Genomic DNA, 22,844 nt, shown 5'->3' on the forward strand with positions numbered 1-22,844 from the left:
TCCTGAATAGCTGGATTATATGCATGGGCCATACATGCCTGGCTCCAGTTAAACTTTTTAGTGAGATTTAGGATTTAGAACTATTTGTTCTGGCTTTTCATACACTTTATCAACTTCTTAGGGGACTTTTTTTTTTTTTTTTTTTGGTCAGTAGGGCTTGAACTCGGCTTGAACTTGTCCCTCAGCTCTTCCGATCAAGGCTAGTACTCTACCACTTGAGCCACAGCTCCATTTCCGGCTTTTTCTGTTTATATGGCGCTGAGGAATTGAACTCAGGCCCTCATGCATTCGAGGCAAGCACTCTACCACTGAGCCACCTTCCCTTTATCAACTTCTTAAAACCTTCTGCCTCTTAGTTATACTCCAGCAATACTTAGTTGCTTATGATTTCTTGCATTTTGTGCCCTTTCCATATCTTTGTTCTTCCTTTTTTTCTCTTCCTAATTATCTTTACCATTTTTTTCCCATATGGAATTCTTCTTGATCCTTTTATCCTTTGCTTCCTAGATAGGTTATCTTTTCCTTTTATTCCCATAATATCAATGGACAACTCTATTATTGCACAAGTAACATAGAAATGTTTATGAACTCCTTTTCTTCCACTGGGCTGTTAGCCCCTTGAGATACAAATATTTTGTCTTCTTCATTTTATATCTTCAGCACCTACATCAGGGTTGAGCATATAGTGGGTAGTCAGTAAATTTGGATTGAATGTCAAGTAAAGCTAGCTAATCCTTCAGCTAAATCAGACAGATCAGTAGACATGGTTTTGGATTGAGAGGCCAGCCAAGAAGTACAAAGATCTGTTGCTGTAGAGTGTGGGACACAAGCCATGGTAAGAAACAAGGACTGGGGCTGGGAAGTTGGCTCAGTGGTAGAGCGCTTGTCTTGCATGCCTGAGGCCCTGGGTTCGATTCCTCAGCACCACATAAACAAAAAGAAAAAAGCCGGAAGTGGCGCTGTGGCTCAAGTGGTAGAGTGCTAGCCTTGAGCTGAAGAGCTGAGGGACAGTGCTCAGGCCCAGAGTTCAGGCCCCATGACCGGACATCCTCCCCCACCCCCACAAAAAAAAAAAAAAGAAACAAGGACCAAGGTCAGGACAAGGAGAGCAGAGTTGTTAGATAGAGTTTCTGAGCATGAATGGCTGATCCTAAGAAGGTAAATCCAACAAAAGGTCAGGGAGGTAGAAGAGACGTAAGGGGATAGACACAGAACACTGGCAGTGAAACTGGAGTTTGCTGTTGAGCCAAGACACCTTTGACATTTTCTGTCTTAAGTCAGTACTGGGCACCAAGTATGGGCAGGCAGAACCTCAGGAGGAGATGAAAAAATGCAGATGCATTTGGACAGGCAGTTCCTGACATTCTTTGTGCAGAACACAAACCTGACTTGGTACTGTTTAGCATACCTTGCTTTTTCAGTGATGAGTCCTAGGAATGAATGTTATCCAAACCTTTTGTCATATCAAGCAAATAAATAGTTTCTTTCATGGTGTTCCCTTGTGCAGTATTTCATGATGAACGAAGAATTAATTTATAAAATTTGAGAAATGAATAGTTACATAGTTTTTCACCCATTCTTGCCCTGTGTCAGGCCCAAGAATGAACACAAGCTATCAGTTTTCCATAGAGGTTAAGGGCAGTGTTTTTACAACAATAACAGTAATAGAGTATGTAAGAGAGGGCTGGGAAGGTGGCTCGGTGGTATAGTGCTTGCCTCCCATGCATGAGGTCCTGGGTTTGATTTCTCAGTACCACATAAGCAGAAAAAAGCTGGAAGTGGTGCTGTGGCTCAAGTGGTAGAGCACTAGCCTTGAGCTGAAGAGCTGAGGGGTAGTGCCCAGGCCCAGAGTTCAGCCTCCATGACTGACACACACACACACACACACAAAAGAGTATGTGAGAGAGGCTGAATACAAGTACTTAGTCTAGTACTCTCTGTGGATATTTAGGGCTTGTGTAATGTCGTCACCTACCAAAGGTAGAGCCTGGAGTAGGTCTATCTGTCATCTTCAAACTAGACAAGAAACCTTTTGGAAATGAGGATTGTACTGACTTTAATGTCTGTGAATTTGTAGAGTGTATAATGCTATGTATCCTGCTTGCCTTTGGTGTAAGAATTTTGAACTAAAATAGGGATACATGTATGTATATGTGTGTGTATGTGTTGTATGAGTGTATGTGTGTGTGCTTGCACACATGTACATGTTATTCTAGGAAAGGTTTGATGTTTCCTCTGAAGACTGAGCATGTGCTGTACCTGCCTAAATATAGATTTTTTTTCTTTGCCTGACCCCCTCCCCTTCCTTTTTTTTTTTTTTAAATAAATGTTCTATGTCTCTATTTTCAACTAAGGTGTTTGATGAGAGAGCAGCAAACTTTGAGAACCATTCAGGAAGGCTTGGAGCCACAGCAGAGAAGGCTGCTGCTGTTGGTACTGCTAACAAATCAACAGTGGAAGGCATTCAGGCGTCAGTGAAGACGGCCCGAGAACTCACACCCCAGGTGAGGTTTTGCTCATTTATTCCTTGGTTTTAAGTTCTGCATATAATATTCAATAACAAAAACTTTATGTACATCCTTAAGCACTTACTCTAACATCCTAGAGTTAGGATTATGCAGGACTTTTAGCTTTATACATTTTTATATTGCTTCTTTTTTTTGAATAACCATATATTAGTTGTGAAAGTAAGAAAACAATCTTGTTCCATCATATACACACACACATACACACACACTTCAGACAATAACAATATTTGGCTAGTGTTGAGAGGTTAGTTTTCATTTTATAGTTTATAGCTTTCCCCAGCATCTCTGAGAGGATTGGGGTGGTGGGGAGTGGGAGGGAGAAGAATCAGCTGGGAAGTCAAGACTGTAATCCTATTTGAGTGGCATAACTCAAGTGGTAGAGTAACTTCCTAGCAAGTGTGAAGCCCTGAGTTCAAACTCTAGTAATACCACCAAACAACTGTATAACCAAAGTATAGCTAATAGGATGTGAGGGCAATCTAGCTGTGACATGGGTCACCCCACTGATCGCTAGGGTTGATTTGGCTGATCTAGCTGGCTAGGCGGGTGTTCTCTTCCTTCCTCACTGCTCCATCTGCATCCCTCTCAAAGCTGCGTGCTCCTGATAGAGGTCCGGTCTTTGGTCCAGGATATACTAGTAGTTGCGCTCCCCTGCTAGAACCTCCAAACAAGCTCTCAAGGTCCAAAATATAGCTAATAATTTTGGGAGCAAAAGAAGATAAAAAACAAAAGAATTCAATGTATAAAGGCATTTTAACAGATTGTAAGTTTTCTTTTTGTCAGTCGTGGGGCTTGAACTCTGGGCCTGGGCACTGTCCCTTAGCTCTTCAGTTCAAGGCTAGCACTCTGCCACTTGAGCCAGAGCCCCACTTCTGGTTTTCTCGTGGTTAATTGGAGATAGGAGTTCCACTTATCTGGCTTGCTTTGAACCATGATCCTCAGATCTTAGCCTCCTGAGTAGCTAGGATTATAGGCGTGAGCCACTGGTGCCTGCTTCTTGTTTTGTTTTGTTTTTTTTAATACTTTTATTAATTTTTTTTTGTCTTTTTTTTTTTTGTCGATTGTGGGTCTTGAACTCTGGGCCTGGGTGCTATCCCTTAGCTCTTTAGCTCAAGGCAAGCAGTCTACCACTTGAGCCACAGTGCTACTTCTGGTTTTCTGAGTGATTTATTGGAGATAAGAGTCTCATGGACTTCCTGCTTGGGCTGGCTTTGAACCTCGATACTCAGATTTCAGCCTCCTGAGTAGCTAGGATTACAGGCATGAGCCACCAGAGCCTGGCTTGCTTCAAAAAAAAAAATTGAGATAGGATTTGCTTTGTAGCACAAGCTGGCCTTGATCTTTCTGCCTCAGAATCCTGAATGTTGGGAATATAGGCATGTATCACCATGCATAGCTAGTTTTCTTAAATATCTTAATATGTGATGTTTATGTAATTTTCCTTCTGTTTAGATGATAAAAATCCACCTTTTTAGTGGATACTTATTAAGTATCCAATAAAACTAGTATGGTTGGCACTGTACTAGGCATTATAAATATATAATATATATGTAATATGTAATACTAATATGTAATAATAAAATTATAATTATGTATAATAATATATCATTATATATTATATAATAATATAATACTGGCTTTCCTGAGAACTTGTGGGAAAATAAACATTTCTTATTAATTGGTCCAATTTTGCCTATGTGGCATGTAATAAACTAGATTCAGCCTTAAGTCAACAATAAAATACAAAAGAAAGTAACACCAACATGAATATGAATTAGGGCCAAGCACTGGTGTCTCATGCTTGTAATCCTAGCTATTCAGGAGGCTGAGATCTGAGGATCATGGCTCAAAGCCAACCTGGGCAGGAACATCTGTGAGACTCTTATCTTCAATTAACCACCAGAAAACTGGAAGTGGAGCCGTGGCTTAAAGTGGTAGAGCAAAATAGCTCAGGATCAGCACCTAGGACCTAAATTCAAGCCCCATGATCAACAAAAAAAGAAAGAAACCAAATTAGATTCTCTCTTTTGTAGTACTAGAGGTAGAACTCAGAGCCTTGACCATGCTAAGCAAGTAAACACCTCATGCTACACTACCAGTCCAAAGCATATTTTCTTGAAACCTCATAGGTGTCCCACTTTTCATTCATAAATTAGGTGTGTTTGTGCTGGGATTACAGACAATATACCACGCCTGTCTAATTAAGATCAAAGAGTTGACATTTAGAGTTTAAATATATGTCAGTTTTGGTGTATACTCCTTTGAAGTATTAAATGAATGCACATTTCTTAAAATCAAGCTGTGATTCTAAATCCAAAAGTATTCAGTCTGAAAAGTAACTTGCCAATTTTTGGCTTTATGCTGCCATCTGTAGGCGAAGAGGAGAAAAGCTTCTCTGTAGATTTGATGTAGGTATGCTGGTGTTTAAATCGTTACTTTTTTTTTTTTTTGTAAATAATCATTTGCTAGGTTGTATCTGCTGCTCGCATCTTACTTAGGAACCCTGGAAATCAAGCTGCTTATGAACATTTTGAGACTATGAAGAACCAGTGGATTGATAATGTTGAAAAAATGACAGGTAACATTTTGTGTCAAGTTCTTGTCTAGTCCGTGAGTTTTGGGAAATTCAAGCAGTGCAGGTTCTGTTTCTCAGTTGCAATTGGATAAGGGGGTGGTCATGTGCTTGACAGTGTACTTGGCCCTGATTAAGGCTGCTGAGCAGCAGCGGCTTCTCATTCAAGCTTTGCAACTTTGTCTGAAGAGAGACTGAACCTCTTTTAGAATTCTGCCCTTCCCGTGTGATGTTTATTGTTACAGCTCCTATCTTCTTTTTGAATAGTGTCTTTGCCCAGTCAGCCAATCTGAGCTAGAGATTTGGTTTCAGAGGCTGGGAGGTGGTGTTTTTGGAGACAGTAAGTGTCCCTGTCATTTTCAGAGGGCTCACATTTCAAGGAACCACAATAGCTACCATTTAATACAACTTGTCTCAGAGTTTCCTCCAACTTATCAACTGCGTAGTTCTAAAAAAAAAAAACCCAGAAAACAAAAACAAAAACAAGGAGAAACCAATCACCAACAAACCTGGGTCTGTGCGGCTAAAGCAGCATCTCTGAATTCCTCTGCTCTCTGACGGGCGGGTTAAGACAGAGGGAAGAAGCTAGGCCTATAGGCTCTTTGCTGTCCCTGTACAACCTGCTGACAGGGGTCTGTAGCAGCCAGAGATGAAAGTGGAGCTCTCGAAGTATCTGAAGAGAGGTAACAGAAACAAGAAGCAGGCTGTTAGGGTTACTGGGATCCTCTGTGTGGCTCATCTTGGGCGCTGCAAGCTGCCAACACTCAACAGATGGCTGGGAGTGAGAAGGGAAGAGAGAAAATGTTATTAACAGATAATGTGGTAGTGATGTGGTGAGGTTTCAAACGCAATCCTGGTTGCTTCCCGATGTCATTGTATTTCTGGCTGGCGAGTGACCACGGTTAGTATAATTTTGGCAAATCCATATGACTTTCTGGGCTTTGTCTTCATTTTTTTTAAGTGGGGAGAAGGAGCTACTGTGTTTACCTGCAAACCTGATTGTGTAGGAAGAACTGTGAGTGGAAGGAGGGAATTCTGAGTGCTGTACTTTTTCATGAGAAACAAATGGACTACAGTGTTTTGGAGTCTCTAAAGAAGCTACATTCCATTTCTGTTCTCTGGGTAGGGCTGGTGGACGAAGCAATTGATACCAAATCTCTCTTGGATGCTTCTGAAGAAGCAATCAAAAAGGACCTGGACAAGTGTAAGGTAGCTATGGCCAACATTCAGCCGCAGATGCTGGTCGCTGGAGCAACCAGTATCGCTCGTCGGGCCAACCGAATCCTGCTGGTTGCTAAGAGGGAGGTAGAGAACTCGGAAGATCCCAAGTTCCGTGAGGCTGTCAAAGCCGCCTCTGATGAACTGAGCAAAACCATCTCCCCGATGGTGCTGGATGCAAAGGCTGTGGCTGGAAACATCTCTGACCCTGGTAAGCAACAGGGCATGGCGGGGTTCACCTCAGCTGAGAGCATAACTTAGGAAAGGTGGTGAGGGAGTATGCATCCACAGCCACCACATATATAATCTGGGAGCAAAAGCTATAGACAATTTGGGAGTTATATTCATCTTTTTCTGTAATATTGGTAGGCTTGTTGATCTCTGGATAAACTTCCCTGTGTGTTATTGATCATTTCTGACTAAATAGATCCTAGCCTTTTGAGTCATTATTTTATTTTAGAAATGTCTCCAAATATGCATGATGACCAGTTATCAACCATTTAGCTTATGTAACTTCCCTTACACTTTGCTCTGTAAAGCAATTTCTATTTCTGTCAAATCTAAAGGCCGGTGACCCAAGTCTTCTGGGCTTTCTTCTAAAGAATCTGGGTTTTCTTAAGCTGCATTTTTTTTTTTTTTTTGATTGGTCATGAAGCTTGAACTATGGGCCTGGGTGCTGTCCCTGAGCAATTTTTATTGCTCAAGTGCTCTACCACTTTGAGCCACAGTGCCATTTTTGGTTTTCTGGCAGTTAATTGGAGATAAAAGTCTTATGGACTTTCCTGTCTGGGCTAGCTTTGAATTGCAATCCTCAGATCTCAGCCTCCTGAGTAGCTAGGATTACAGGTGTGCTCTACCAGTTGCCCGGCTTTTAAGCTGCATTTTGATCATATTTCTAGTACCACTAAAGCAGAGTATATTGGAATTATTCCTTTGATTGTAATCATCTGCATTTTTGTTGTTGTTGTTGTTTGAGCAGTCTGTCTTTCTGCTCTTATCTGTAAGTAGAATCCAATGAGAGGAGTCAGAATGAGGGGCTGCCTTATTCATTACTGTACCCTATCACTAAGGGTGTGCTTCGTTTTCCAGTTGGAGTTTCTAATATTTTGAATAGATTCCTAATTTTTTAGTAGATTGCGGTGACACACTAGTGGGTTCAGCATAATGGTTAACATGCTGAATGCCAAGTAGAGCACAGGGGTATGGCGAAAGGTGAGAAGTACTTCAGGGAATCTATGTGCAGTCTGAAACTAACATCTCCCGTGTCCTGTACTGGGTAGACTTACCTTCGAGATTGCTTTATCTAAGGGAGGTGATGGGATCCACCTGAGGTCAATGTTTACACCAGGATCTTCTTAGTACTTTTGAGTTTTGTAGCCAGAAGGCACCTAAACATGGAACAACTGATTTGTGACACATGGTTCTTCTTCTTCTTTTTTTTTTTTTTTCTGGATCCGGTTGTGGGGCCTGAACTCTGGGCCTGGGCGCTGTCCCTCAGCTCTTCAGCTCAAGGCTAGCGCTCTACCACTTGAGCCACAGCGCCACTTCTGGCTTTTTTCTTTTTGCTTATGCGGTGCTGAGGAATCAAACCCAGGGCCTCAGGCATACAAGGCAAGCACTCTACCACTGAGCCACTTTCCGAGCCCGACACATGGCTCTTCTGTGCAGGCCTCAAGGCATCTGACTTGCCTACTTTCCTTCTCTCACCATGATGCTTACTGGCAGCTTCACATCCATCTTTTGTTAATGGAAACCAGTTCTTCTGCAGGACAGACAGTGCTTTGGGGCACTGACCTGCTCAGCTGAAAGTGAGAATGTCTTGTGTTTAGGCCTGCAAAAGAGCTTCCTGGACTCAGGATATCGGATCCTAGGAGCTGTGGCCAAGGTCAGAGAAGCTTTCCAACCTCAGGAGCCTGACTTCCCGCCGCCTCCACCAGACCTTGAACAGCTCCGTGTAAGTAAATTCAGACAGATGGGGAAGATAGAGCAGCAAGGTGATGAGACTGTACCAAGAGAGAGGTGGATTGTTTTAGAGCCTCAAGGACCAGGTAGCTAAAACAAATAAACTTTTACTTGATATTCCTTGATGATCAGAGGAGATCTTGATTTCCATTCCTAATTCTCATGTCACCCAGTATATATACTTGGGTTGGTGGTATCTGTGGCATCTATCAGTCTATTAGGATGTACCTGGAGCAGAGGAGCTGGCTTTGGTGAGTGTGGTTGCAATGAATGCTCAGGAGGTAGTGAATGGTGATAAAATCATTGGGGCTGCATGTGGTGACAAAATTTTGTGTTCCTAGTAATTGTGAAAGAGGTTAGAATCTTGTTTCTTCACTTGATTCCCCATCTCCCCCTTTTAAAAGCAGAAGATACTTTTTTTTTTTTTTTTGGGTCCGGTCGTGGGGCCTGAACTCTGGGCCTGGGCGCTGTCCCTCAGCTCTTCAGCTCAAGGTTAGTCTACCACTTGAGCCACAGCACCACTTATGGCTTTTTTTCTTTTTTGCTTATATGGTGCTGAGGAATCGAACCCAGGGCCTCATGCATGCAAGGCAAGCGCTCTACCACTGAGTCATCTTCCCAGCCCCGATACTTTTTTTTATTTTTAAACCAACTGTAATTTCAAGCCTTTTGATATTTCTTACTCAACAAAGTACTATGAACATATTTTTCAATAGTTTAGGAACAGTCTAGCTGGGGGCAATACTTTGCAGATATAAATCCTAGAAACAGAAATAGTTATTGTATTTAAATGTTTACTCTTAACAGAATTGGAAGAATTCATAGAAGGAGATAGCTTATCAAGGCAATAATTTCATTTATTCTTTTTCATATTTTCTCATTTTTAATGTCAATAAAAGATGTGAAGAGGTAGGTATGGTGGCTCACACCTGTAATCCTCACTACTCTTGAGGCTGAGAGCAAGAGGATCACTGTTCAAAAGCAGGGCAAAAAGTTCACAAGATCCCATCACAAACAACAGCTGGGCACAGTGGTATGTGCTTATCATTCCAGCTACAGTTGGAAGCATCAATAGCATTGTGAATCAGACCAGCCTGGACAAGAGAGACCCTAACTCAAAAAATTACCAGTCAAGAAACCAAATTAGTCAGATACATTGTATGTACAGATAAAAAATATTGCTCCCCAAACCTGCAGTATTTCTTGATTCTTTCTACTTGGACTCTTGGTGGATTAGAGCCAAGCGTTCTAGAAAGCTATTCCTGGAGAGTGGCTTCTTAGGTCATTCATAGAGTCATGACACTTACAATCATGATCTTAGAGGTCATTTAGCAGGTAAGGAACCTATGCCTCAACCAGAAGCTATTTGTCTTTCAGTTGACCTTTGAGGGAACCAGAAAGAACTTAAATCTTGTGTGAGGGGATCATCTTTGGTAGTCCTTGATCGTGTGTGTGTGTGTGTGTGTGTGTGTGTGTGTGTGTGTGTGTGTGTGTGTGTGTGTGTGTGTGTGTGTGTGTGTGTGTGTGTGTGTGTGTGTGTGTGTGTCCGTGTCCTTGATCCTGTGTGTGTGTGTCCTTGATCCTGTGTGTGTGTGTGTGTGTGTGTGTGTACACGCACATGTGTGTGCATCATCCTGGATTATGACCAATACCTACCAGCATTTTGTGGAGAGAAAAAGATGTGCTTCTGTTGACATTGCAGCAGGTGGTCCTTGTGACTCAGTGTGGGTGGTTTTATATGGAGTGAATGTGGGTGGCTTTTCTACATATTCCTTGGAGGAAAGGCAAAAATTCTAGGTGGAGGAGGGGGAATAGCTCCTGGGCTTGATTTATAATCTGTTTATTTGCTTTCTTAGCTAACAGATGAGCTTGCTCCTCCCAAACCACCACTGCCTGAGGGTGAGGTCCCTCCACCCAGGCCCCCACCTCCAGAGGAAAAGGATGAAGAGTTCCCTGAGCAGAAAGCCGGGGAGGTGATTAACCAGCCAATGATGATGGCTGCCAGGCAGCTCCATGATGAAGCTCGCAAATGGTCCAGCAAGGTAAGTATTGAGGCTTCTCATTTTGAGAAAGGATGTCTTCTCAGAAAGATGAAGAACCTTGTACACAGCCTGGGAAAAAGAGTCTATACAGACTCCATCACTTTTCTTTGGTTCTTGTGTTGCTAGTAGCAGATTTCTCTTCCTACCTGTGATTAACTATTAATCTGGTGATTAATAGTTGTTTCTCCTTCGTGTAGCCACAGTGAAAGCTGGGATGCCTGTGGTTAGAGAAGAAAGTTCCTTTCCTCTATTTTCTTTTGGATTTTTGAGTGCTTTAGATTATTCCTTTGCTAATTGTCTGAATTTCAAATATGAAACTGTCTTTTGTGGGTTAAGCTATAGCTAGATGGAATTTTTGCATTTTCCTTCTGTTTTTTCATTAAGAAGCCAGAAGACTGGTATCTTAGAAGCCATGTAGCTGTCCCTTTCCAGAATCATTCTACTTCTTAAAAGCTGCAAGTTAACACAGCTAATTTGAAAGTGTGATTCTTAATGTAGAGTGTAAATTTAGATGTTGTAACAGTTATGCCCCATTGGTAACTTTGGCCTATTTTCCCCTAAGTAATAAAAATTGAGTGGTAGCTTGTCTGCTAAGAGCAAAATCTTGTTGCTTACCTTGCAGTGAAATGTAGTTCTCAGTTCTAAATTGGTTCTACTTCAACCCTGGGTCTTCATTCCTGCCATCTATTTGCTTTTATTTATTTACATCAATACCTCTAAGCTCTTGCACTGAATGTAGTTCCCCAGGAACTTCCCATAATCTTGGATCTTTTTCAGGCTGGGAAATTTACCTGTGCTTTTCTAAACAGATTCTAAGGAGGAACAGGGACATTGCTGGTGTTGGACCTAACCTGTGGAAGTATTTACAATGGTATTTTTCAACTAGGGCGTGCATATTCTTGTCAGAGTCCTACTGTCCATGAAGAGTCAGGAGGGTTGGTTTTACTCACAGAAAATTTAAGTTTCATTATAATATTTAAGTTTCATTATAATAACACAAATATTGTGCAGAACACAAAATATACGTGAATAATAAAGATAAAACTTAAAAGGAACAGACAGAATTAGCCTGTGTATTTGTCTCACTCTGTCCTGTGTGGCCAGTCTTTCGAGCTGATTGTCTCCTGAGGTTTAGAGAATCAGAGATATGCTGACTTTAGGTTATATGAAGCCAGAAACTACTTGTATTATATGTGATGGGGGAAGGAAAATGTGTTTACTTGTGTCATTTTGTTTTTTTGCCTTGTCATCCAAAAAGACTAGCATCTATCAGCTAGTCTTTTCTCTTAGGCATGGAGATGAGATAGTTTTAGGAAAAAGATTTAGATGGTAGCTATACCCTTGTTGGTACTGAATTCTCCATTTTCATTGCCACCTCTTAAAGTCAAGTTTTGTGTTAAGGGTAAGACCATTCACCTCTCACCTCTTTTTTTCCATCCCTTTTTTTTTTTGAGACAAGGTTTTACTATGTAGTCCAGGGTAGCCTTGAATTTATAATCTTCCTGCTTTAAATTCCAACAGGCTGAGATTATAGGTGAACCTGACCATACGTGGCAGGATCAGATTTTTAGGAGGGATAGCAATCTCAAATAAAATTTCACAAAACTCCTTTTTTTTTTTTTTTGGTCAGTCCTGGGACCTGAACTCTGGGCCTGGGTGCTGTCCCTCAGCTCTTCAGTCAAGGCTAGCGTTCTACCACTTAAGCCACAGTGCCAGTTCTGGCTTTTTCTGCTTATGTGGTGCTGAGGAATTGAATCCCAGGTCTCATGCATGCAAGGCAAGACAAGCACTCTACCACTGAGCCACCTTCCAGCCCCTACATTTTTTGGTTACAGATGTTTGATATAAAAAAATCTGTATTCACTATACTTCATATAAAGGGTTGGTCTTATTGAAGCAATTCTTTTTCAGCATCTTATCTCTGTATGTCCCCTTTCCGTCTGGCTTTTTTAAAAAAAATAAATATAATTATCTCCTTTGGTACAAAATTCATTTTCTTTTTTTTTTGGGGGGGGGGGGTCAGTCATGGGGCTTGAACTCTGGGCCTTGCGCTGTCCCTAAGCTCTTCAGCTCAGGTGAGCACTCTACCACTTGAGCTACAGTGCCACTTCTGGTTTTCTGGTGGTTGACTGGAGATAGATTCTCATGGACATTCCTGCCTGGGCTGGCTTTGAACTGCGATCCTCGGATCTCAGCCTCCTGAGTAGCTAGGATTACAAATGTGAGCCACTGGTGCCCAGCTCTTTCTATTCTTTTATGAACCCATTTTGCACTTCTATGAAGGGGTCCCTTTGAGCTCAGTCTCAGTTGCAAGGTCTAAGTATTTTCCCATCTTTGAACTAGTAAGTCATGGGTTAGTGTGAATCTATTTTGCAACAGTAGATTTAGGTTGTATTCAGACATTTTCAGAGAGTTTGTTCTGCCAACAGAATAATAAAACACTGGGAACTTTGCCTCTCAAGACTTCAAGGGGGAGAAAGTTGGTTTGAGATGTCCGTTTTCACTGTGGTTAGAGCTGGATTACTTGATAAATTTTACCTCTGCCTCATTATTTCCCTGCTTCTTTCCAGGTTTGGTGTTTGTTATCATCAATGTAGTTTTAAAGCAAGGATTTTTAACTTCTGAAGGAAATAATTTGTATTTGGAAGCTATCTGAAGCTGTCCTGGGATGATTAGGACAGTGACCATATGGTCCAGCAGGGTGTTCACTTTTTCTGTTTAAAGCAACTTGTGTGGCTGCATTTGTTTTTTTTCTCACTTTCTGGATTCCTTTAAAAAGCAATGAACTATGGTTTGGTTGGCTGGTTCCTCTGATGTTAGAATTATTCTTGTCAAATTTAGTTAGTGTATAGCACGTGCTTTCTAGGTATAAATATGTATGTGGAACTTTTTCCATTGGAGCAAGTCCTTTTTTTTCCTTCTGAGCTGAGTGGTGCTGGGGGTTGAGTTCCTCCTTCTGTGGTTCATTTGGCTATTGGAGTATACTATATATATATATATATATATATATATATAATTTTTTTTTCTCCAATCCTAGGCAGGCTTTGGTTACTAAGCCAGCTGAAGTTCAGTTTCCCAAGTCCTACTGTTCTTACTAACACTGTCCCTGTTTCTCGTCCTTTTCACCATCGACAAAGCCGGGTGTCCCAGCCACTAAGGTGGGTATAGGAGTTGTAGCTGAGGCAGATGTGGCTGATGCTGTTGGGTTCCCTGTCCCCTCTGACATGGAAGATGATTACGAACCTGAGCTGCTGTTAATGCCATCTAATCAGCCAGTCAACCAGCCCATTCTGGCCGCGGCTCAGTCCTTGCATCGGGAAGCTACCAAGTGGTCTAGTAAGGTACTGACTGGCAGCCCCAGTTGGGGGCTGCTCCCAATGCATCCGGCCATGTGCAGCCTTGACACCTTGCATCACTCATGTCTGTGCGGGTCCTGTGAGTCTGAGCAGGGCGGGCATCTGTCTGTCTGCACCATGTTATTAGGACTGGCTTCACAAGTTTCATAGGTCTGCTAGTGCCCGATTATTTGGACTGCGTTTATGTTTGGGGGACAAAGAGAAATTGGGCCACTGTTTAAAATGATTCCTTATCAAATTAAGGCTTACCAACTTTGTAGCCATTGTTGGAACTTAAAAGTCTTTGGGAAGCAATGACTTCTAGGTCAGGAGCCATGATAGACCATTAGGAAGTCTTTGGCCTAACCACTGAGCTTTGCCTGGCTCCACTGACCTATCACTTACGGCTTAGGCAGTGTTGATCAGTATGAGCAGCTTTATTGGCAGAGACTCTGGGAAGGACTGCTTGCTGCCCTGCACTTGGCTGTGTGGCAGATGCTGGACTTGACAGGAACACACAGGGAAGGGGCTTCACTGCTTGTTCAGGTGTCTGGGTGGGAGGAGATGTAAGTGAAAAGTAAAGGGGTTAAGGTACAAGATAGACAAATCAACTTTGGCCTGGGGGACTGAACCAGAATAATTTTGGGGAGAATGGGGGATCACTTTTTTCCTTTGAAGGTTGCATGTTGCAAGGAAGTTTGAAGGTGATTGTAATAACTAACGCTGGCACTGCTGTCTTCTAACTAAAGTCATGAAATCCTAAGTGATCCCAGTTCTGGAAGAGGTGGTTCCAGAGGGCCTCATGTAACCCACCCCTTGCCTCATGACTTCCTCCCAAACCTGTGTTCATTCCAGCCTAAATTTATTGCCTGAGACATTATGCATCTTCCAGCAGTGCCTCACTGCACTGTACAGAAATTGAAAAGCATGAGGGGAAAAATGAGTGGGGCCGGACCATTTAGGTAGTTGCTACACATTGCAGTTGCCATTATGGGCATAAAACAAAGTGATTGGAAGCCAGGTGCTGGTGGTCCATGCCAATAAGAGGCTGAGGCCTGAGGATCATGGTTCAAAACCAGCCTAGGCAGGAAAGTCCATGAGACTCTTATCCCCAATTAGCCACCAAAAGCTAGAAGTAGAGTGGTGGCTCAAGCGGTAGAGTACCAGCTTTGAGCACAAAAACAGTCAGGGATAGTTCCCAGGCCCTGAGTTCAAGGCCCAAGACTGGTATACACACAAAATAAATAAATAAATAAATAAATAAAGTGCTTGGAGATTTATTATGACTCTTGAGAATTTTAGTGAACTAAATGCCAAATGTAAGATAATCTCTTGCTAGTGAGTGGGGGTTCTATTTATAAAGGACTTGCTTTCCTGATTCCTCCCCTGGCATCCTCCTAGCTACACGTTCCTTTCATTGGGGGCCTCTTAGATGTGGGGACTGAAGAATTGACTCTTGACCTTTACATGTGAAAAATTAAAAAGGACATGTTCTTTTAGGATGACAGGATATAGGAGACAGAAGAGGAAGGGCTAGAGTAGTTTAGATCAGGAAATAACATCCTCCCCATCTCCACTCAGATTAAATTCTAGTGAGTCTTTGGCTGCTCTCTACAATAGGGTGAAGATAAAGAAGATCACAGCATCTGGAAAGGCTCCTCTGTATTTTTCCTCTCTGCCCAGCTCTGCTTTCTCCTGTCATAGAAATGAAAATGCCTGATTAACTGCCTCCTTGGTTCTGTGCCCATGTTATTGACACAATTAACCTGAAGATGCTGAAGTGCTTGTTCTGTGCTGTGCTTGGGGCCACATGTTGCCCTTCCAGACTAATATCCAGGTTTCTTTTTGTTTTGGTCAGAAGATTCTGTCTCTCATCGAGTGCTGTGGTCATTCTTTTCTTTCTCCAGTTTGTCCATATCATTCCAGAACAGTCTTTTTATCCTTTTCTCATTCTTCCAGAGGGCTGCCAGAGCAGCAGGCTGCCTCCTCTCTCTTGTTTTTCTACTTGCCTTGATTTGGCCAGTGTGTGTGGGCAGAGCTCACATGGTGTCTGCTTCTCTCTAGGGCAATGACATCATTGCAGCAGCCAAGCGCATGGCTCTACTGATGGCTGAGATGTCTCGGCTTGTGAGAGGGGGCAGTGGTACCAAGCGGGCACTTATTCAGTGTGCCAAGGACATCGCCAAGGCCTCAGATGAGGTCACTCGGTTGGCCAAGGAGGTTGCCAAGCAGTGCACAGATAAGCGGATTAGAACCAATCTCTTGCAGGTACTTGGGATGAGAGGTTGTGTGTGTGGGGGAGGGATGTGAGGGAGAAAAGCAGCAAAGAGGCATACATGTACATTTGGGAAAGGCTCAAGGACTTATATTTCCTAATCATATGGAGGAATCAAATGAAAGAGGTCTTCTACTTTCAGACTAGGGGATGGGACTGAGCTTAGGGATATGTATTCATGCTGCTAATGTAGAGTATCTTCTACATGCCAGCCAGTGAGAATAAAGGTGGATGTGCTATTGTCAAGGAGCTTGTAGGCAAGACAAACATGGATATACTCTAAATTAAACTTTCTATTTAGGTATGTGAGCGAATCCCAACTATAAGTACCCAGCTGAAAATCCTGTCCACAGTGAAGGCCACCATGCTGGGCCGGACCAACATCAGTGATGAGGAATCTGAACAGGTATGTATGTGTCTACTGCTTTTGCTTCCTTGCCAGCAACTTTAAGAGTTTGCCACTGAATTCAAGTATTTAGTATGTGGGATGGACTCTAGGATTTAGGCATTCAGCACAGTGTGTGTTGGAGACTCATCAGAAATCTGGGATTGGAAGTGAAGCTCTTGTGTAACTTCTGCCATTTTACAGATGAGTAATCAAGAGTGTCAAAGTAACACCATGAATCAGTGACAGCAATCTACTCAGTTCTTTTCCCTCTGTAATAGTTTGGCTCTTTTGAGGTTTCCGGTGCCTATTCACTCCCACTCAGTGTCCTTTCAACTAGAGAATGTTTTCTTTCCTACTTTCTAGGTGACTTTCCAGGGAGATGAACAGGCTTTTCAAAGGCATGAAGTGCTTGAGACCAACTGCTGAGATTAGCAGTTCAAGAAGGTGTTTCCCTTGCATTGTTTAGGTTTCTTTAGCAGCTAGTAATTTAGTATTAGAGTTAGAAGTGGGGGCCTCACACTCTCTAGGCAGGTGCTCTACACTTACGTTATATCCACAGTCCTTTTTGCTTTAGTTGTGTTTTGGATAGGGTCTCCCATTTTTGCCTTCCTGACTCTGCCTCCTCTGTAGGTATGCCTTACCATGTTCTGCCTTTTTTTTTTTTTTTTTTTGAGCTGCATGGAGACTTCATGAACTTACTGCCTGAGATGGCCTTGAAATACAGTTGTTCCGATCTCTTCCTCCCCTGTAGCTGGGATTACAGCTTGCAACATTATACTGGGTCTATTAAGTGATACTTTTTTTTTTTTTTTGGTCGTGAGGCCTGAACTCTGGGCCTGGGTGTTGTCCTTCAGCTCAAAGCAAGCAATCTACCTCTTGAGCCACAGCACCACTTCTGACTTTTTCTGCTTATGTGGTGCTGAGGAATCAAACTCAGGGCCTCATGCATGCAAGGCAAACACTACCATTGAGCCACCTTCCCAGCCCTTAAGTGATATTTTTTGGATATACCTTATCAACTATAATTTTCCTATTCTCTTTCTCCTTGAATTGTAGCCCAGATTTTTCAGAAAACCTTCAAGTAACCTTTCTCTCATCCCTCTGGTAGGCTTTGCTCTGAACTCCATTTTTTTTTTGGGGGGGGGATCAGTTGTGGGGCTTGAACTCTGGGCATGGGCGCTGTCCCTGCGCTCTTCAGCTCAAGGTGAGTGCTCTACCGCTTGAGCCACCGCACCACTTCTGGTTTTCTAGTGGTTAATTGGAGATAAGAATCTCATGGACTTTTCTATCCGGGCTGGCTTTGAACTTTGATCCTCAGATCTCAGCCTCCTCAGTAGCTAAGATTACATACAGGTGTGAGCCACAGCACCCTGCTTCCATTTTCTTCTTATGGTAGTGAGCACACACTTGTTAAACTGACCAGTCCTCCCCTTGAGGAAGCCACAAGTAATTTTGGAGACAATTATTTCTGGCAGGAGACAGAGGCTAGCACATTACAGAGTAGACAAGGAGGCTATTCTTGGTGTGTTCTTTGCTTGCTTTTCACCATGTGCTAATCTAACCATTCTCACCTAACCCTTCTCCAAATAAGGGAAGCTTAATCTTTATCCCAAGCAGAGTCTAGGCACTAGTCTGTTTTCCTGTCATGTCTTCTGCCTTAGGGGGAAAAATAGAAAAAGAAGAAAAAGACTCAGATTCAGGCTAAAGGCTTAATCATGTAGTATGTCACAACCAACAAGAATGTATCTTGGGAATATTCAGTACAGTTAAGAAAAAAAAGGTAGAAACTAACTGTTGGAGAATGGTACAAAAGCAGGACTACAAGTATGTAGTTAGTTCTGAGTTCCCATCCTGGCTCTGTTTTGTGAGTTTGGCTGGCAAGATTCTAAACTTTATTGACAAGTGAAAAGATGATTGAACAGGAATTTTAGCTCAAAGTTATTTCTGCGAACCCTCTGAAATTTCATGTACCTAACTTAATGCACATTGGCATTTTGGGGGGTGAACTCATAGCCTTCATTAAACTCTCAAAAGAACCTATGACTCAAAAATACTTAAGAATTACTGGGCTAGAGATTCATTACATTCTCTGAATTTCTGAATATACCAATAAGATCCTAGCTCTACAAGCTGGATGTTTGGAAAATTAGCTTAGATTTTTATGAATTTGTAAGTTGCCTGGTTTATTGGTTGTATTTTTCATTCATTAATGAAATCTTTCTTAAATACCTCCTATGTGCCAGTCAACTAATAAAACTGACAAAACTGCCCACCTTAGGAGAGTTATTACATGTGGACAACACCCCCCAAAGAACGTAGGTAAAATATACAGTAAATCAGTTAGTGAGGATGGTTTCTGTAGAGAAAAAAGGAGAATTGTAATGCTGGTAGTTAGAACATGGTTTGTGATTTAAAATAACCGAAGAAGGGAAGGCTTGGCAAATGATAGATAAGCAAAGATCTGAAGGATATGATAGGTAAAGCCATATATTACCTGGGAGAAAAGCATTCCAAGTAGAAGGAATAGGAAGAGTCCTGAGGAAGCAACATATTTGAAGACGAAGAGTTCACTCTATAGGCCATTAGAGGGCAGAGTTTACAAGCAGTGAATCAGGTTTGGGATAACCTCCAGTGATGCAGTTAGTACAATCTACTCATTGCTCAACCTATTTTGGAGGCAAGGTTGCATCAGGGATTACTATAACACCGCTTCTTGCATTGCAGGCCACAGAGATGCTGGTTCACAATGCCCAGAACCTTATGCAGTCTGTGAAAGAGACTGTGCGAGAGGCAGAGGCTGCTTCAATCAAAATCCGAACAGATGCTGGATTTACACTGCGCTGGGTCAGAAAGACTCCTTGGTACCAGTAGGCACCTAGCCAAACCTGGCTGTACAGAAACCCCAACTAAACAGGAGAATAATCTGAATTCCAGATGTCATAATGAATTGCTGGGGATCAAAAGCCACATCCTAGCCAGAAAGAAATGGGGGCCCTCTTTATATTAGAAAACATTTATATACTTTTGTCAGGCACACTTTGAAACAGGTCTCCATGTATACCCTGTATTCCCAAACACAGTTATAGTTGTGCACACACTCTCCCAATAGGCAAAGTATTCTAGAAAGCCCATGAACTTTATGCAAACTAGGAACCTCAGATGAACACTAGCCAGAAACTCTGTTCTATCCCTACTCATATCCCTTCTGTTTCCCATTCACCGGCTCTCATTTTCCTAAGTTTCCAAGCAAGGGAACAGCAAGTCAGTTAAGAAAATCACTGTGCCTCCAGAAATTGTTTTAGGTTTTCTATGTTGTTACCGACCTTGCCTGTTTTCCTTAGGCTGTGCTACCTTCTTCCTTTTCAAAAGTAAGCTTCACAGCTACAGGAAAAGGTGGCCTCTGGGGAGTCTGGCATATATGGCCTGGATTCATTGCCTATTCTTCCAAATTTAATCCTTTTAGTTTCCCACTAGAATAATACCTGATTTCACTGTCAAGAGGAAATCCCAGAATCACACGATTCTGTTTTTTTACCAAGTCTGTGAGCAGTGTCTGTATTAGGGAAATTTCCAGTCCCATCGCCTTCCAAGGTAACTGTCTCACAAACACTTTGTGTCTGGTGCTCTCTGCCACTGGAGGGGCAGAGGAGCTAAGGGTATGGTTGTGCCCATCCTCCCAGAGGGCCACTCCCGGTGCTCCATGCTTTGTCACTGCCTGCAGAGGCCTGAGCTGAGGCCTTACCATTCATTCTTAGCTTTTTTTTTTTCCCCCTTTTTTCCTGAGCTGAAATGCTGCATTTAATTTTTAACCAAATCATGGTATATATCCTAGGCCTTTGTTGTCGTCTTCCACTATCCCTTACTAAATAAGCTTTTAAAGACACATAGGTGTGTGCTTGTATTTTTTTTTTTTTTTTGAGATGGGGGTCTTACATGTTGCCTGTGTGGATCTTGCACTCTTGTACCCAAGTGATCCTCCTGAGTCAGCCTCCCAAATAACTGGGACTACAGGTTCACACTACCCATTCCTAGCTTTGTAATTTAAAAGATTCTTTCTCTTTTTGAAATTCAGCTCTAAGAATTAGTGCTTGGTCTCCAAGAGTATTTAATGGAAATGCAACCTTTTATTGAAGGACACTTCCTATCTAAGAGACAGTGGTATTTGCAGACTAGAATTCTGGTGCTGCTGTAGGTAATGGGAAATGCTCTCCTTAGCTCCTACCTCCCTTCAACCAACTAGAAGCTGAGCCCCTAAATATGATTGTTCAAGAGAATGAGTTTTTCTCCTAAAAACAAGTGTTCAAGAGGATAATGAGTTCATTTTAATTATCACTATAGTAGTTTCCTATTAGGCAACATCAGATAGAAGGCAACTTTTCCTTTTCTTGCACTATCAGTGCTGTCTAAGCATTCCCTAGCACATAAAATCATATTTATTCCCAAACTCAGAACCAAATGGTTCCTTCCTCTGCCCAATGTGTTAAGATTCCAACACTGAATGTGTAAATCCTGTCTTAAGTTGGTCCTATACACTTGGGCATCCTCTATTTTAACTATTTTTTTCCAAGGCCCTCAGCATATGTTTATAGTTGCTTACCTGACATAAATGCAATATTAATGCCTTTAAAGTATGAATCTATGCCAAAGATCACCTTTTGTTTTACTAAAAATTACTTAGAGGAAATAAGGAAATCATTTGCTCTCCATGTTCTTCCAGTGTTTTAAAACACTGGTTTACGCTTTATGCCAGATGTGCTTTCTCTAATAACAGTGCTCAAGACACAGTGAGGCAAAAAAAGCAAAAAAAAAAAAAAAGCCCCTGAATGATGACTTTGAGATATCACCACTAAAAAGAACTATATGTATAACCTAGGATTTGTTATATGAAAATATTTTCTGCCTCTTCTTTTGTTCTGTTTAAAACAATAAAATGCATTTATATAAATAATGCTCTAAATGGGTATTATTTTAGCAAAATCTCTTAAGCCTATTTTTCCTTTGCTTTTAAAGATTAACCAATGAAACTAATTCTCAAGATCTGCAACTAAAGATTTTTATTTTATCTAATTAGAAGACCAAATGGAACTATGTTATAAAGGACAGCTTTGGGGATTATACACTAAGAGTAGAGGTGACACAGGTTCACAGTGGGCAGAAAGCAGCTGATCATCCTGGTTGAAGAAGTCTTTCATCTTACAAGATTCTAGCTAATATTGGAGAGCATCATTGTCTTCTAAAAGCTTAAGCTGTGAAATGTGGAAGACCATTAGAAGACCATTTTATTGTTAATATTATTATTATTATTCCAAAAGACAGTACAGAGCAATAAGGTTGTTAAGAAATTACCAGAGTTTTGAGACAGAGGTTGCTTTGGGGGATATATTCCTCTTCTTGCTTAAGGAAGCACCAAGTAAAACATTAGGAACAGGTTTTTGGATAAAGTGGGAAAGCATTGTTTTTGCCTGATTTTCTAGATCTGAAAAGATATCACTGAAGGTTTTGTCAACTGCAACTACTAGTATTTTGCTTAGAAAAATTGCCACCTGTGTCTAAGGCTACTGAATTAGCTCAGCAACTTGAGGCTGCTTTTTTTTTTTCTATTTATCCCATTTGTGTTAAATGGTGCTTCCTTCCTGTTGTGTTACAGTACTTCCTCAAATCATTTGTTTCTAAGGACAAGGCTAGCATATTTCAAGGTTTGCAACAGAATCATTTAAGGATTGAACCTATCAGGTGAACTTTCCCTTTGGATAAAATGATGGGGACTCTTTCATACAGAAAAACATTTCATTTGTTCTTAAAATCTCTTTAAGAATTTAGTTAGACTAAAGGGACTGTTTTGAGATTAACTGGAATTCTGTACTTGAAAAATATTCTAATGACTATTCTTGGACCCATATTGGTAGGTGGTAGTGTAAAGATAGTAGTTTTGGTCACTTACCAATTCAACTGTGGCCAGACAAGTGATGTTTAAAGTATAAATGGCTGTGAACATACCGATTTGAGGAGAAAAGCAATTGGACAAGCTTTGCAGCAGCTCTCATTTCTTATGGTAGCACAGAGGAATCTGATAACTGTTCAGTATGCACTAACACTGAGGTTTAAAATTGTTCAATCAAAAATCAAGCTAAAAAATCAATTTTTTACTTTGATCTATTTTATTGACAGTATAGTCAGAACAAGGGAAAGGACTTACTGGATTATATAATTAATAAATACAATAACTTAATTGTAAAAGGAAACAGTGTCTACTTGGAAGTTTTAGAAGAAATTGCTGGAGGCAAGGGACTATTGGTATACATTCTTGGGTATAAGAGAAGATACAGCACAGGAAGAAAATAAATTGGACAGTCCAGATTATGGATAACTGAGATCAGGGATTCTGTAGAAAGAAAAGCAAATGTGATTGCTCTACTAAGGTAAGAACTCTGAAGAAGGATTTAGGGATGTAGCTCAGTGGTAAAATATTTGCGTTGCATGTGCAAGCCCCAGCAAAACACACACACACACACACACACACACAC

General features: G+C 41.4%; 1 protein-coding gene across 2 annotated transcripts in view; it reads left to right on the top strand.

Annotated features, from left to right (window-relative positions):
* The window catches only part of Vcl (vinculin), a 103,230-nt gene extending 81,962 nt beyond the window's left edge, over positions 1-21,268 (top strand). The window contains exons 14-22 of one of the 2 annotated variants that reach the window (XM_070020627.1): positions 2,355-2,504; positions 4,998-5,106; positions 6,227-6,529; positions 8,148-8,272; positions 10,137-10,322; positions 13,460-13,663; positions 15,722-15,925; positions 16,234-16,338; positions 19,045-21,268. In XM_070020627.1, the coding sequence (XP_069876728.1) occupies positions 2,355-2,504; positions 4,998-5,106; positions 6,227-6,529; positions 8,148-8,272; positions 10,137-10,322; positions 13,460-13,663; positions 15,722-15,925; positions 16,234-16,338; positions 19,045-19,191 (1,533 nt within the window). In that variant the 3' untranslated portion in view covers positions 19,192-21,268. The remainder of the gene's footprint in view (positions 1-2,354; positions 2,505-4,997; positions 5,107-6,226; positions 6,530-8,147; positions 8,273-10,136; positions 10,323-13,459; positions 13,664-15,721; positions 15,926-16,233; positions 16,339-19,044) is intronic. The other variant, XM_070020628.1, reaches the window with a different exon arrangement.
* The last annotated feature ends 1,576 nt before the right edge of the window (positions 21,269-22,844 follow it).

This window comes from Dipodomys merriami, unplaced genomic scaffold, assembly GCF_024711535.1.
Source record: "Dipodomys merriami isolate MVZ:Mamm:240054 unplaced genomic scaffold, mDipMer1.0.p SCAF_14, whole genome shotgun sequence".
NCBI lineage: Eukaryota > Metazoa > Chordata > Mammalia > Rodentia > Heteromyidae > Dipodomys > Dipodomys merriami.